The sequence below is a fragment of the Pipistrellus kuhlii genome, unplaced genomic scaffold (assembly GCF_014108245.1).
Source record: "Pipistrellus kuhlii isolate mPipKuh1 unplaced genomic scaffold, mPipKuh1.p scaffold_m20_p_2, whole genome shotgun sequence".
Classification (NCBI taxonomy): domain Eukaryota; kingdom Metazoa; phylum Chordata; class Mammalia; order Chiroptera; family Vespertilionidae; genus Pipistrellus; species Pipistrellus kuhlii.
In genome coordinates, this window is record NW_023425515.1 from 148,120,746 (window position 1) to 148,138,469 (window position 17,724).

A 17,724-nucleotide genomic window follows, 5' to 3' on the forward strand; every position below is an offset into this window, starting at 1 on the left:
ATCAATTATAATCTAACTTCATAAGAAAAAAATAATATCAAAGCAATTTTACAGAAAATACTGATAATAGTTGAAAAAGATACCTGCAAATTTCTTGAAGAAAGTTCTAGAAATAAGTTTATTATAATTAAAAATATGAGGAAAAACGAATTTGGAGGGCAATAATTCCCTGTTGTGGGAATTGTGGTAATAATTTCTTATTCTTTACCTTCAGAGGTATAATTAAAGTATGTCCTCTAAGGACATATATGAATCATCTAGAGCTAAAATGCCATAAAAATTATCATTTTGTATATTAGATCTCTGAGAATGAAATAGCTACTAAATTGAAGCATTAAAAGAGGTTAGGAGTTATAGTTCTATTTTGTGTGCAGCAATGAAATACATATTTGAATTGCTACCTTTATACAAATCTCTCGTCCAGAGGATAAAGAATCTATATTTTATACTAATTGTCAGAGGTATCTATCGTTAAAAAAGTTAATAATTCAAAGTTTCAATTATAGTTCATCTTAATAAATAAAAGTTGTTACCTGATTGTCAGAAAGCCACAAAGCTGCAAGGTCTTTAAGTTTGGTAAATGAGAATGGTAAATTCTTCAACCTGCAAAAAACAAGAAATTAGCCTAATAACTTTAGGAAGAATATAATAACTTTTCTGAGATTATTAATATTTATAAAACATAAATAATGTAAAGAATATACTAATTTATATTATAATTCTTTTAATAGACTTGTTATACTAACATTTATAACATTAACCCAAATTACACATAAAAGCTAGTATTTCCAATTTTTAGTTATTTAATTTCATGTAAGCCAGATACTATTAAGTAAGGTTTTATGGGGAGAATTTTTGCATCATGTGTCAATGAATTAAAAGTAGAATATAAAGCCAGCTGCATCAATATTACATGAGGGGAAAACTCTCTAGTATAATATACGACAACATCTATAATAAATCATCATCAATCCAGCTATAAATATGGAGGATGGAAAATGTTAGTGAAGGATATTACCCCCATTTTTGCTTGCTCTTTCAGTTGTTGAAAGTAAGCTTTTATTTAGTACAACAGAAGCTGTCTTACAAATCTATTTTATAATAGATTTTTAAAAAATTGTACATTTTAAATGTTGAACTGGAACAATTGTGACTTTTGGATAACATTCCATATTTAATATTTTATCTAAGCAGTTAATTTTCTGATGACAATGTTCAACTTTGTCTTCAGCTTTGGCTAAATATTAATTTTAATCTCAGGTTAAGGTTTATTGAGTAATTCATTAATTTAAAAATATTAATTTGGCTCATACTATGTTTCAGTCACTGCATTAAGAGATTAAGTTAAGCTTACATTTCTGACTTGATAAGTATTTAAACTCTTGATGTTATGAAATGGCCAATGTTTTTTCATATCTTTTGCACTAGCATTCAACAAATGTGTCTGTTCCATGGTAGGAACTCAAGTATGCTATATTTGTTGAATAAATAGCTCTGTTAGTAGAACTTCCAACTTATGGATCCTTTAAAAATATTTGATAAATAAATTTTCTATTTCATCACACAGATTATTAATGTATAAAAGTTGAGGAAAACTAATATTTAGGAAAGACTTCAATAGCTCATCATAAAACTTCCCTTCAGGTGACAATTATGGAGCTCGGTTTTATTGGGGAACTGTAATTGAATCCACTGGAATGCCATCTTCCTATCATATCCCCATGACATATTTCTCATCTTACAAGAATATACCATAATTAAAATTTTTTGAAAAATGTCTTGTTGAAAATCAGGTACAACAATTTAATGCATTTCTCTCGTTTTCCTGACTAGTAATGCAGTCAAAACAGGAAGCAATGTTGCTTTGACGTGATTTACTCTTGTTGCACCAAACTATGAGGCTTTCTTGTTATCCTGATTTAAAAATAAAATCCCTAATCTTTTCATAAAATGTCTTATTCTCTGATTTGGGAATATTACTGAGCTGCTAAGTGAAAGGTTTTTGAAATTCACATTATTATTTTTTCTTAAATTAACAAACAAATGAGAAATCCCACATTTAGTAAACTTTCAGAATCTGAACATTCTTCATTACTTCATAAAATCTTAACAATTTTGTTGCAAAGTCTCTCAATTTCTCATATTATTATTAGTCTGATTGAAACATGAAAACAAAGAGTTCAAACATTCTATTGCATAATCACTTATCTTCTTAGTAATTATCTTTAGTCGATTTAAAAAATATATTTTTTATTTTTATTGATTTCAGAGAGGAAGGGAGAGAAAGAGAGAAATAGAAACATGAATGATGAGAGAGAATCATTGATCAGCTGTTTTCTGCACACCCCCTACTGGGGATCAAGCCCACAACCCAGAAACGTGCTCTGACTGAGAATTGAACCGTGATCTCCTGGTTCATAGGTTGATGCTCAACCACTGAGCATTCTAACGCTGGGCTTTAGTCAAATTTTTACCTTTTTCTTTCTTTTTTTTTTTTTTTTTTTTTAAATATATTTTATTGATTTTTCACAGAGAGGAAGAGAGAGGGATAGAGAGCTAGAAACATCGATGAGAGAGAATCATCGATCAGCTGTCTCTTGCACACCCCCTATCGGGGATGTGCCCGCAACCAATGCACATGCCCCTGACCAGAATCGAACCCGGGACCTTTTAGTCTGTAGGCCGACGCTCTATCCACTGAGCCAAACCGGTCCCTGCAAATTTTTACCTTTTTCTATTTATCAACAATTTTGGTGAAAATAAAGATGAACTGCAGTTTTACTTTTTCTTTTTACCCATCAACCAATATAACACCTTTGTTACATCCTTTCTTTTTTGTCTTATTCTGAACATGAATAAATGACCATTTGGTTATCCTTACCATAATGTAAAACTTTTATGACTAGTTAGGATTAGCTTCTTGGCAATATATTTACCAGCATTTTGGTGTAGTTGACTATATACATATTGCCAATTTAGTTTACTGGAGGCATAAAAATATACATGAAAACATATATGTCTATATACATACATATCTATGCATATAAATTTATTAATAAATTTTGTAGTTTTTTATTTCAATCATTTTTCATGTCTTCATAATCTTATGCTTCCTGCATATGGGAGGATTCAATATATAAATTTGGGTGTATAAATTTTATATAATTTTAAAATACAATATAATATATGGTGGTTTTAATATAATCAAATAATTAAACTTTGAAGTATCTCTCTAAAAATAATTTAGCTCTTTAATTTTCTAAAAGGATAGTTGCATATTTGCATGACATTTGCATTCCTATACTTCACACACAGTTTACATAGAGTATGATAAAAAATTATTAATAAGAAATAATAATTTGCTTATAGTAGGTAACGAATATGGGATGGAGATATGTTGCAGAAATACCTGTTGTCACTCAAATTTAAGACTCTTAGTTTCTGCATCTGTCCAATCTCTTCAGGAAGAAATTCAAGTTTATTGGAGCGTAGAGACATAACTGTTACATTTTTACAGCTTCCAATCTATAGGTAACAACAAAGTGTAAAGAATCACAATGTAGACTATATTTCTATATTAATTTTTATAATTTATAAAACAATTTAATTAATTTACACATTTCCTTATCAGTTAGAGTAAGATTATAAAAGTTAATACACATATTAAGATGATATGTGCATTAACTTTTATAATCTTACTCTTTAAAATACGTGTATCATTATTTATATTTTGTTTTAGACATGAAGGCAATGTACATTTCATATTCTTTTACATATTAGGAAGGAATAAGCCTATCAAATAAAAGAGTAATATGCAAAATTACTCTTGGGGTCAAAGATGGCTGCCCCCATGTGGACACAAGATGGCCACCACAAGATGGTCAGCAGGGGAGGGTAATTGTGGAAAGTTAGGGATGATCAGGCCATCAGAGGAGGGCAGTTGGGGGTGACCACGCCAGCAGAAAAGGGCATTTGGGGGGGACCCAAGCCTGCAGGGGGGGGCAGTTGGGGGGAATCAGGTCTGCAGGGGAGAACAGTTGGGGGGGGCAGGCATGCAGGGGAGGGCAGTTGTGGGCAAACAGGCCAGCAAGGAGGCAGTTAGGGATAACTGGGCCAGCAGAGGAGGACAGTTGGGGGAGACCAGGTCAGCAGGAGAAGGCAGTTGGGGAGGACAGGACTGTATGGGAGGGCAGTTGTGGGGGGCAGGGGAGAGCAGTTGTGGGGGACCAGGCCTGCAGGAGAGGGGACTTGGGAGGGGGGTAACAGGCCTGCAGTGGAGGGCAATTTGGGAGGGGGGGACTAGGCCTGCAGTGGAGGTGAGTTTGGAGGGACCTAGGCCTAAATGGGAAAGCAGTTGGGGGAGACCAGCCCTGCAGGGAAGGACATTATGGGAGAGGGACTAGGCCTGCAGGGGATGGCAGTTGTGGGCAATCAGGCCTCTAGGGAGGGCAGTTAGCGGTGACCGGGCCAGCAGAAGAGGGCAGTTGGGGGAGACCAGGTCAGCAGGAGAGGGCAGTTGGAGGGGGGCAGGCCTGCAGGGAAGAGCATCTGGTGGGGACCAGGCCCGCAGGCGAAGGCAGTTGTGGGCAATCAGGCCAGCAGAGAGGGCAGTTAGGGGTGACTGGGCCAGCAGAAGAGGGCAGTTAGGGATGACTAGGCTGGCATGGGAAGGCAGTAGGGGCAATCGGGTCAGCTGGGGAACAGTTAGGTGTCTATCAAGCTGGCAGGGGAGTGGTTAAGGGGGTGATCAGGCTAGCAGGCAGAAGTAGTTAGGGGCAATCATGCAGAAGGAGTCAAGCAGATAGGAGCCAGCAGTCCTGGATTGTGAGAGGGATGTCCCAGATTGGAGAGGGTGCAGGCTGGGCTGAGGGACACCCTCCCCCTGTGCATGAATTTCATGCACCGGGCCTCTTGTTTTCTTTATAATTTTATTATTAGAACACTTAATTGTTTTATGTCATCTTGTTTTTGCCCATCCAAGTAAATAGTAACATATCTATGTTTAAAATAGAAAATACATATTCAAATGTGAAGTATTGTTGATGTTTCTGTGGTAAAGTTAGTTTTACTATAATTTTGGGCTTTAAAATTATATATGTGATACCTTAATCAATAAAGAAAAAGAAAACTGGAAAGAAATGATATATATATATAGATTATTGCTCCCTTGTCATGGAAGCATTTTATAAAATGTTAAATTGAAAACATACTTCACACTTTTTCCTTGACATTAATGAATAAAACTTCTGTTTAGAAAGAACCTCTTGGTGTATCCTGAAGCTAAAATAATATTGTTATACAATATGATACTTTAAAAAATTACTTACATTAAAAATCTTTCACTTTAGGAATGGAAATGTAATGATCTCAATATATTTATTTCTCTTCTTAAAAGCAAAATATATAAATTATTAAAAAATTTGTTCCTTAGCATTAATTAATTTACAATATTTTATTATTTTTCCTTGCAAGCAATGTTTAATTGCATTTTCTGGGTTGAATATAGAACTTATCACTTGTCATTTAAAAGTGAATGATTAACAAATACATATATGTATATATAGACAATTCCTATGACTATTCAAAACTCAACTCATAAATCTAAACTGCTTTATATTTCTTAAGATTTAATCATAAAACAGAATTATTAAAGGTTAATTAATAGAAACAAGTTCATTCCTTACTTCTCTGGGTAATTCTGGAAGAAAATTCTCATCGACTGCTAATGTTCGAAGACTATGAAGGTAACCAACAGTAGGAGGTAGTGACTCCAGTTCATTACAGCTACAGTCAAATTCTTCTAATAAAGATAAACTGAAAAGATAAATATATTAGTTAGACATTTTAAAACATTAGATAGCAAAAATTTTTGAAAAAGCCACATGTTCAGATTCAGCAAAAACATTATTTATCTAGTGACTGAATAATTTATATATTGATACATTTATTTTATCAGTTTAGCCAAGTGATTAAATACCATTTAATAAGTAGTTTCATTTGGTAAAATAAATATAGTTTATTTCCCCCCTTTCTAAATTCACCTGCCACTTAACTGAACCATTGGAAATGAGAGATGGTTTTGTTTGTTTGTTTGTTTGTAATATAACAAAGGTGTCATTTATAGTCAGATGTTCATAAAGTATGCCCTTGGAATGAATACATATAGCTAGCATGGGCAGGTGGAAGGGTAGAGGATGTGCCCAAAAAAGGGAGAATAAAGGGGCCAAACAGTCAAAATATTGATTAAATGCAAGTTATTTTGCTAAGCATTTTAGAGATATAAATAACTCATCTTTTGCTTGTAACAATTCTATACCTATTATTTTACATTCTATTGTACAGATAAGGAAATGATGACTTACAGAGGTGAAGTAACTTGCCTAAGGTCACACACAGTAGGAAAGCTGAAACCTAAATGCAGACAGCATGGACCCTGCATGACCTTGCCTCTTAGCCTGTGCCTCTGGAGCAGAGGCTACAAACAGAGCTTATTTCAACCTGCAGATGTGTTTGGTTTACACAATGGTAAACTCTACATAATGACCCAGACTTTTGGTAACTCTTTATCTATCTATCTATCTATCTATCTATCTATCTATCTATCTATCTATTTATTTTTATTGATCTCAGAGAGGCAAGGAGAGGGAGAGAGAAACAACAATGATGAGAGAGAGTCACTGATTGGCTGCCTCCTGTATGCCCCATACTGGGGATCAAGCCCACAACGTGGGCATGTGCTCTGACCAGGAATTGAACTGTGACCTCCTGGTTCATAGGTCGACGCTTAACCACTGAGCACACTGGCTGGGTGATTTTTGGTACCTCTTAAAAAAGAGGAAGACCTGGAATTACTGAGCATGTAGTCGTCCATAGCAAGTAATGGCTATTGCCTCTGTTCACAGTTCTCCAGTTTGTCACAACCACTATTGCTTCATATTAGCTAGCTTGACCCCGTATCTACAGAAAGGACTCGCATGAATGCACTTTCAAGTTATCACCAGGGAGCCAGACATTCCCATGGTTGGTTTGAGACAGCTGGGAAAGATAGAGGGCCTGGCACAGAGGAAGCACTAGCTGTATTTAAGTTGTCAGTGATGTTGTTGTTAATATTATTATACTGTCATCACTACTCACATCATTGTTATTACTGTAATAGGAAGGAACCCCTAGGGGGAAGATCTTGCCCTCGTAAAGAGAGACTGAATTAGAGTTCTCTGGACTAGATTGTAGAATCAGCTTCCTTTTTTTATACCTTGGAACTTGCTGGTCTGACTGCCATTTACTCCCCTCATGTAGTTTCACAGAATTTAAGTATGTGGGTTTTTAGTCAGTCAGAATGAATCTGTACTCGAGCCCTGTCAATTGCTAGATGTATTATCTTGGGTATTAAAAAATAAAACAAAAACCACGGCACAAAAATTAAAGCTGATTTCATCTACTTGCCAAGCAAAGGGAGAAGCAGGGAAGAAATTCGCTGAGTAGTGCTCTGAGGGGGAAAATTAAATGCTAAAAGGGGAAGCTACCAGTGGATTATGCTAATTAAGGATTAAAATTGTGCATTATGTAGAAAGTGAAATACCTTCACAAGTCTGTGTTCAGGTAAACCAAGTCCCATTATCCATGGGGCAAGAAAGAAATGAGTTCAGTCAGGTCAAGTCTGACCCGGACCGAAGTAACTCACCATCCATGGTCCTTCAGAGCTTCACCAGGTTAGAACCAGATGAGGCGAGACAGCATTCCGCTTTGAGTATTACCTCTTCGGCAAATGCTGCTTACGTGAAATTTTTTCTTTTGCACAGACCAGCTCTATAACTTTTCTCTATTCCTTAGTTTCTTTATGTTTGCAATGAGGATCCGAATATGTTTTGCCTCATGTAGTTGCTCTGAGTATTTCATGAACTATTGTGAGTCAAGAATCTAGCACAGTGTCTGCCATGAAATACATACTCAGGATATCTATTTTCTTTGTGTTAGTGAATCACGATACATTTGTTTCTAAATCCTTTGAAACCCTCACACGCAGGGGTGCTCATGTCGCTAGGCACCAGGTGTGCATGGCTGTGTGACTATGGTGTGTGTGTGTGTGTGTGTGTGTGTGTGTGTGTGTGTGTATGTTGGTGGGCACAGGGGTCAATGTATTGGGAAACTCATAACAGTTTGTTTGTTTCTAAAAAAAAGTCTAGTACAGTGTCTTACACATAATGCACTTAATATATTTGGTAGAATTTGTTAAAAGACATTTCTATCAATAGTTTGTTGTCATGTAGTCAGTAAGTGGTGATAAAGTACCAGGATTTTTTAAAATAAAATTTTCTGATATATGTTCCAGGTAGATACCAAAGAATTAAACAATCCTATATAATAAAAGCCTAATAAACTACCAGTAAGTGTTCGGTTGTCCTGGTCAGCCGTTCAACCAATCAAAGCATAGTATGCTAATAATATGCTAAGGATGCTCAACTGCTCACTATGATGTGCACTGACCACCAGGGGGCAGATGCCCCGACAGGTTGGTTAGTTTGCTGCTAGGGTGCAGCTTATCAGAACTGAGTGAGATGGGCCCGACATACCCTGGAGTCCTCCCATGTTCCCTCCCTGGCTGGCCAACCTCCTGCATCCCTCACCTGCCCTGGTGGGATCCCTCAGCCTGGCCTGCGCCCTCTCACAATCGGGGCTGAAGGACATCCCCTCCTTGACCCCACCCAAAGTGCACAAATTTCATGCACCAGGCCTCTAGTTAAAATATAATTAAAGTATCTTATTGCTTTCTTCTTTCATAAAAACATGTCTTGAAGTCAGTCTTGAGTCACACAGTAAGGCAGTCCTTACTTTCTATAGATCTGATAGGCACAAATTTTAGTTATTATGGTTTCATGTAATAATATTAGTTTCTTAACAACATGACTGAAATTTCAATTACCTCATGTACTAACTGTGAGTAACTGTGTAAAATATGAACTTCACTGCTAACTCTTCAGTCCAGAGTCACAGTGTAAATAACATGTGTGTCTCAACAGTGACTAGTCACATTTCTTCTTTCAAAGTCTTTGTGATCAGTCGCTGCACAGTGTTACTCAGGTCACACACAGACTGTCAATCCCATCTTTGTGTTGCTTACTTGTCAATCAGCAATAAAGGGATACTATAGGCACAATACTGAACATTTAAAGCACTACTATAGTTGGATCGTATTCTTGGTCATCATAATTCTTTGGGGTATTTAAATGAAAATGTGAAAGTTTGTGTTTATTACCAAGAACTTCATTAATCCAAGCAATGGACCGAGAAATTATTTCAACTTTGAAAGCCTATTATCTTACGTAGGCTATTTAATAGGCTAAAGACCAAGCATCGTGGTTAGCTGTGTTTTTTGGAAGAAATATGACATAAAGCATACAACTGAACATATTAAAGCATCATGGCAGGAAGCAACAGCAAATAACATGGGTGCAGTATAGCAGAGACTTTCAGCACATTGTGCAAATAACTTTGCAGAATTCAAATCAAACATAAATGGAGTTGTAGAAGAAATGGCTGACTGCTGAAATTTGCCTGCCACTATTCGAGAGACTAGATATGCTGCCAGTGGATCTCAGTGGAGGCAAACCTGTAGACAAAAATGAGGAAGGTGGTTATGATGAAAATGATGATGTCCCAGAGGAAATGATGCTGGGAATCAACTTCACCTTAAAGGAACTCTCAGAGATGTTTCTAGACACTGAAAGCCTGGAGGATAAAAGTTTGGAAGCTAATCCAAGCTTAAAAAGGAGTATGGCAATTCACTGCCACATAGAAAAAAGTTCACTCCAAATTATAATTTACTGATGAAAAAGGCAAACACTGCTCAAATTAATCTTGATAGTGTTGTTTTCTTTTTAAAAAAATATATTTATTGATTTCAGAGAGGAAAGGAAAGAAAGAGAGGTAGAAACATCAATGATGAGCGAAAATCACTGATAGCTGCCTCCTGCATGGCTTTACTGGGGATGGAGCCCATAAGCTGGGCATGTGCCCTAACCAGGAATGAACTTCCCTGGTTCATAGGTCAATGCTCAACCACTGAGCCATACTGGTTGGGCTTGATAGGCTGGTTTTTTTTTTTTTTTAAACAAAATAAATAAAACATTGTAATGTTGATGTTCCTAATGCTTACAATGACAGTATACTAAATAAATATTGGCTTTACTGTTTCTTCATTTCCCTATACATTTATTAAACAATCATACAAGTGTTTAATGTTTTGAAAAGGTTTTGAAAGAGCTTTTGAGAACAATCATAATTTTCCTCATGGACTGTTTTGAACAGTTTCAGGTTGCAGCCTACTTGTTTTTATGGTCTCCTACTACTGTGCAAAGCAAGAACTTCCTGCATTAAAAGACAATAGTCCTTCATTGACTGACTTATTTCACTTAGCATAATGCTCTCCAGTTCCCTCCATGCTGTTCCAAATGGTAACACTTCCTTCTTTTTTACAGCAGCGGGGGTGGGAGGGGAAGGGATGCTGGGTGGGGGAGGTCAATGGGCAGAAATAAAGGAGACATATGTGCTATTATTTGTAATACCTTAAACAATAAAATAAATAAAAAAATTTAAAAAGACAAACATTTTTTCCTATACTATGGATGTTCTGAATTCATAATTTATAGCCTGAAAGCATTTTACATCTCTGAGATACAGAGGAAAAATATTAGGTGCAAAACACACATTCTTCAATGATTTCTGAAATTCAAAAGATTCTAATGAATAATTTAACATTCTAACTGACTATTTAAAAAAAAAATTTTATTGATTTTTACAGAGAGGAAGGGAGAGAGATAGAGAGCTAGAAACATCGATGAGAGAGAAACATCGACCAGCTGCCTCTTGCACACCCCCTACCAGGGATGTTCCTGCAACCAACATACATGCCCATGACCGGAATCGAACCTGGGACCTTTCAGTCCTCATACCGATGCTCTACCGCTGAGCCAAACCGGTTTTGGCTTCTAACTGACTATTGATGGCTATCTTGTTAGAAATTACCTAAGGTATTTTAATTCCAGATCTATATGAATACAATTATATCACAGTTGGCACAGACCAACTAAGTGAAAAAATTCTCAGACAGGGAAGACAATACCATACAATATCACTTTTATGTGGAGTCTAAAAACAAATAGGTAAACAAACCCAAGAAAATACAGAGAAGGGATTGGTGGCTGCCAGAGGTGGGGATGGGAGGTGGGCAAAAATGGATGAAGGCAGTCAAAGGTACACATTTCCACTTACACAATCATGAAGTGTTATGGATATAATGTGCAGCACAATAACTACATATTTAATATCTGGAAGTTCTAATCACAAGAAAAAAATGTAAGTATGTATGGTGACAGACATTAATTAGACTTACTGTTGTGATAATTTTGAAATGTATACAAATATTGAATCATTATGTTGTACTTCTGAAACTAATGTTTTATGTTAAATATATCTCAATAAATAAGACATATTAATTATACTTTGTGCAAACAAACAAATCCTTGCTGTGGCCAGTGTGGTTCAGTTGGTTGCACATTGTCCCATGCAACAAAAGGTCACAGGCTTGATTCCCAGTCAGGGCACAGGCCCCGGCTGAGGGCTCAATCCCCAGTAGGGGGCGTTCAGGAAGCAGCCAATGAATGTTTCTCTCTCTCTCCTCTTTGTCTTCTCATCTCCCTTTCTCTATCTCTAAAAATATTAATAAAATATTTTTAAAATGCCAAAAGTTTCTTTATATTTTGCAGTTTTATCTATAGCGTATTGTACCATTCAAAGTGAAAAAAAACAAACTGCCAAGGAGGTATAGAGTACAATAAAGCAACGTTTCCTAAACATCGATCATTCATATGTTCAGTTATACATATGAATCGCTGGGTGAACTTGATGAAATGCGGGTTCATATTCAGTGGTTTGGGTTATCCAGTGACAAGCTTCTAGGTGACATGGATGCTGCTAGTCTTGGGACCACACATTAAGTTGCAAGGCTTTAAATAAAGCCCTTGTAAGCATTTTAAGAGAAGCATTTAAACACACACACACACACACACAACATGTCAATATCAGTTAAAATCCACATACGTATTATGAAAGTTGTATTCAGTAAGGCTTTGTTTTCTTCATGTATCAGTACAAGTGTCAGAACTGGAGGTAGTAATGCTTGAAATTAAATAATAGTAACACAATTTTCTAAAAATATTCTCTACATTTTTCTCTACTTTAGTTTCTATGAATTAGTCTTGGTTGGAAAGATCTTACTGTCTCATTAACCCTCAATTACCTAGCTAATAGGGAAGAGGTACTGTGAATAAATTACATAGATAATCTACAATTTCACTTGAACATCATTTATGACCATTAGAAACCATTATATCTTATATTAATGTAGATGCTAATAAACATAAAAATAAATGGCTTTGGGCTTCACTTTCTTAGTTCATTTTTAACTCTTATACAGAAGTGATATAATTCAGTGGAAAATGTTCAGACAGGCTTGGGTTCCAATTTTAGTGTGACCACTTAATAACTGAAAGAACTTTATATGAATGGATTTTTCATCTGTAAAATTGGTTGGTAATGCCGAATATTTAGTTTCATGAAGATAAAATGTATGCAAAGCCTGTGGTATAGATATAGTGCTCCACTGAAATGTCATGAAGTAGAAAGGTACCCTAAAAAACACATTTTGAACAGTCTGTTTCTGAAACATGTAAAAGTTATCTTCTAATATTTTCCTTTAAAAAAAATCCTCGAGGATATGTTCCTTCAAACAGATTATTTTAGAGCGAGAGCAAGGGAGAGAGAGTGAAAAATATTGATGTGAGAAACATTCAATTGCCTCTCGTTCATGTCCCATCAACAAATATAGAAACTCAGGCTAAGGAAAGTTACTAGATTTCAACGCTAAGCTTTTGAAATATAGTATTAATGGGCCTTTAACTACATAAGGCATGCAAACCACCAAAACTGGTGTCTGGTGCAATGTGAACACATGCAGAAAGTTATTAATTATTATTTTCATTGCAAATCCAATTCTTAGGGCACCTGGCATTCCTAGGCTCAACAAGAAAAATAAACAATTTTATAAGTCACTAGAGGCCCAGTGCACGAAATTCATGCACTTGGGGGTGGGGTTCCCTCAGCCCGGCCTGTGTCCTCTTGCAGTCTGGGAGCCCTTGAGAGATGTTTGACTGACAGCAGTCAGACATCCAGCAGTCAGACATCCTTAGGGCTGCCCGGATTCTGGCAGAGCAGTGCTGTCTGTGGAAGTGCACTGACCACTAGAGGGAAGCTCTTGCATTGAGTACAAGAGGAGGTACAGAGTACAATAAAGCAATGTTGGTGGTGAGTGCACCATAGCAACCTGTCAACCTGTTGTTGCACCTGTTTGGTCGATTTGCATATTAGCCTTTTATTATATAGGATTGGCAAAAAAAAACCATGGAACCTATTTCAACTGTGAAAAATACTGAAAAGTGAATTATTTTAGTAGTTTTTAATATTTGGACTACTAAAGTTGCTAAAGACAAATCTAGTAACATATGGAAGCATTCTCTGTACAGAATGAGAATATTTTTGGTCACTATAGCTGATGCACAGAGTCTTAGATAGAATGGTGCATAATAGAATATAGACTATCCCACTATTTATAAAACACTTTCTGAATGTGATCTGTGTTGCCATTTAATAGGATCATAATAAAATTTCAACTCTAGCCCTTGAACTAAACCTCTGATCTATCATTTCTGAATTTTCTAAGGAAAACAAAATAATAATAGTACTTAATTATTATTATTTTTATTTCATACAAATTCCTTATTAAAGTGCATTATAAAATTTTAGAAACAGTCTATTTTTGCCTTATGGGTAGATGCAAAACATTTGTATACAGGTGCTATATCTTTAAGTGAGAACATAAGTTAGACAATAGTTGTCATAATTTTACTATCCAATCTATGGTGTGATATAGAACAGAAATCTTCAAAATTTTTCATCTTAAGACTCTTTTACATTCTAAAAAAAATCACTGGTAACCCTTAAGAACTTTTATTTATATGCTTTATGTTTATTCGTATGTACCATACTATAAATTAAAACAGTAATTTTATTTTTTTATGTTTATTTTTCTAATATATTTTATTGATTTTTTACAGAGATGAAGAGAGAGGGATAGAGTTAGAAACATCAATGAGAAAGAATCATTGATCAGCTGCCTCTTGCACACCCCCCACTGGGGATGTGCCCGCAACCAAGGTACATGCCCTTGACCAGAATCGAACCCAGGACCTTTCAGTCCTCAGGCTGAAGCTCTATCCACCGAGCCAAACCAGTTTAGGCTAAAACAATAATTTAAAAAATAATTATTTTTTGGTTCTTAAATAACAAGAAAAAAAACAAACAATGATATGTTAATATAGGTAATATATTTTTATACAAAGTAACTATATTTTCCAAAACAAAATCATTGAGTGAGAAGAGTGACATTCTTTTTATTTTTGCAATTCTCTTCAATGTTGGGTTTAATAAAAGCCAACTGGATTCTCTTACATGCTTATGTATTAAATATGTTGGGGTACATTGTTTTGATTGAATTATGTAAAATAAACCCAGCCTCACATAGATATGTAGTTGCACAAGGGAGAAAAAATTTAAAGCCTTTTAAAATAATAATAATAATAATATATATATATGTATGTATGTTTTTTTTGTTTTTTTTTGTTTTGCTATTATACTAAAACTCAACAAGTGGCAATTTTTTAAGGGGATAATTGCAATGTGCAATCTGAAACCATACTAATGAACTTTTCTTTCTTTTTATACCAATACATTAAAATCAACTGGTCTGTTTTCCATTTTAAATGGGTCTCTTACTCATGCTTGATTTTATAACTAACGCATTAGTTGTTTGACAAACGTTGCTTCACTGAATTAAACAATTTTTTAAATGTTGGCACATTTCATAATATCAGAAAAGCCTTTAAGTATTGGGAAGCTTTCAAGCTCACAGCAGCAGATAATATTTTCCCAAATTCTAATTTTTGCTTAATAGCTCTAATTTTATTGTTGGCAACAAACACTGGCAGTTGTTTTCTTGAACTGTCAAGCTCACTTTGTTCATTTTTGGCAAAATGTGTGCCAAATGCCCAAGTCTAAATAACCAAGTTTGTTAGTTCTTCTTATTTTTTAAGAGACTTTATTTTTTAGAGCACTTTTTAGGTTCACAGAACAATTGAGCAAAAGAGATAGAGTTTTTCCATATACTCCCTACTATTTTATAAAAAAGTTCTGCTTTTGTGATTGGACTAATCTAACACTTCCCTTTTACTTTCCCTGAAATAATAAACAGAGGATTTTAATGGCACTGAAAATAACTTTAAAAAAGTGAGCTTTTATGATAAGATTATTAACCTTTATCCCTCTAAACCAGTATTAACCTTTGAATTAATTAGGCCCATGTATCTTTGATAATTTTTTCGTACTTTTAAGGAAAAAAAAGTAGCATTTTTTTCCAATTATTTTATTTTTAATTTTTCATTGTTGAGAACATTACAGATGACCCCTTTATTCTTCTCCATTGCTCCCCTCCACCCAGTTCCCACCCCGCCCCAAGCTTTCACCACCCTGTTGTCATAGGTAATGGTGTGGGCCAGCTGGGACCCTTTGCTCCTAATGGGAGGCCTCCACAGCCAAGATATCCCTCATGATTGAAAAAAACACCACATGTGGGTATCGACCTGCCCATTCCAAGCCTCTACCCCATCCTATCAGTCTTGATGTACTTTCTTTACTTCTCTAGCTGTAGGACTTGTTTCAGTTAGATTTTAGGTGGCTACAAATGATAGTCATTCTGTATTTTAGTTGTAATTTTGATATGGCTGTAGGAGGTAGGGTGCATTCCAGTGTTTACCTATACCACCATCTTGATTCTCTCCAAAAAGTATCAATTTTGAAAAGCTAAAATGAAAATTAAATATTTAAATAACCTAGCATAAAATTTACTTGCATACTGAAAAAGAAACTTTTCTTGATTGGTTTTTACATTGTCAAACATCTTTAATTTATCTTCACAGAGCTAGAGTTATTAGTTTATATAAATTTATATAAGAAATATGAACGTAAGTGGCAAAATACCAATCATAACTTTTGTAGAGATAAATGAAGTTGAATTCATTATTGATCTAACAGGAAAGATTAGTGCCTAAGAAAATAATAAGATAGGAAAGCTTTTAAAATGCATCAGACTGATAAAGATAATTACTTTTATGTACCCCTAAAGAAAGTAAATTTGGCTTTACTTTATATTGGAGAAAATGGAAGTAATTGAAGAACAAAACATATGGTATGATAAGGACACAAACATATTTAAAAAATGATTGAGACTTTTATTACTCTCCAAAGTCTGAACATTGGAATTTGAATTTAGCCAATGAAGTTTTCCATATCAGTGGTTACTTGCCAACTTTGGGCGAAGTAAAGTGGAAAGGGCACCAGAATCATGATTGTGGCAATGGTTTCATGGTTTTTTGCCTATGTCAAAACTTCTTGAATTGTAAACTTTAAATATATGTAGCTTATTGCATGTTAGTTATACCTAAGAAAACTTTTTTTTTTAAACCTCCCCACCCCAAGTACATCCAAATCTGTTAAATTACAGATTTATATAACTCTTCATTGAAATGTGGAGTAAGATCTCTATAAAATGGTCTTACATAATTTCAGAATGAAGACCACCTTATTGATTTTTCACTTTATATAAGATGTAGACAAAAGCATTTCAGTGAAATACTGGTAAGAGTATATATTTCTTAAGTAATTGAGAACCAAATACTCAAGTCAACAAAAAAATTAGATATAAATTGCTCTCAAATAAATAACCTATGTTTTATCCTTAAAATGCAATGCTAACCTTTCATCTTGAAACTTTTAAGTAGTGCAAGCTAAGATAGATAGTTAGGTCCTTACCTGCTAAAATACATTATAATTCTATAAATATCAAATATTACTACTAATATAATGGTAACATATACATAATGCACATTAAATTGATTTTATTTTTTAAGACATATTCAAGTGAATTTAGAGTTACTACACAGACAAAACATCAAATTAGTGTGTAAAATTAAGGACAAGAGTATAATTGAAGGTTAGGTAATCACTTTCTTATGAAAGAGTTATGGTTAAGCATTTTTCATGATTTTATATAGTTGAGTGTCAATTTGATATTTAGATATAAAATTAAATTAAGATACATAAAATCTATAATTAAATAAAATGTGGTCTAAAATAAGTTTACATATGAATAAGATTATTGGTATCTGTAGTAAAAAAAGGTTTTGAATTAAAAAACTCAACCAATCCTTCTGATTCTGGCTTCAGAGAGGCTGTCTGATATGAAACTTTGGCACTTACTTTCCGATTGTATTGGGTAATACTGTGAGTTGATTGTCATCCACTTTCAGAGTAGTTAGTTTTTTCAACAGTCCTAAAACAGAGAAGTTTTATTAATACACCAGGACAGATTTTTTATGGAAAATGCACTATAAGAGAAATAAAATAATTACTTGTGATGAATGTTATGCTAATTGGCTGCACTCTGCATATATAAAAACTACAAACTGATATTTATGTGCAGTCTAGTTTTGACCTTCCAGTTGCAAAAATTTACTTATGTCAACAGGAGTTCAAGTTCATCAATGCAGACAAGTAAAC

The 17,724-nt window shown here is 34.8% G+C and overlaps 1 protein-coding gene across 4 annotated transcripts in view; it reads right to left on the minus strand.

Annotated features, from left to right (window-relative positions):
• The window catches only part of LRRC7 (leucine rich repeat containing 7), a 473,031-nt gene that overhangs the window by 103,754 nt on the left and 351,553 nt on the right, over nt 1–17,724 (minus strand). For all 4 annotated transcript variants that reach the window (XM_036444989.2, XM_045584480.1, XM_045584479.1 and 1 more), the window contains 4 exons: nt 17,425–17,497; nt 5,685–5,814; nt 3,410–3,525; nt 534–603 (listed from right to left, as the gene is read on the minus strand). In XM_036444989.2, the coding sequence (XP_036300882.1) occupies nt 534–603; nt 3,410–3,525; nt 5,685–5,814; nt 17,425–17,497 (389 nt within the window). The remainder of the gene's footprint in view (nt 1–533; nt 604–3,409; nt 3,526–5,684; nt 5,815–17,424; nt 17,498–17,724) is intronic.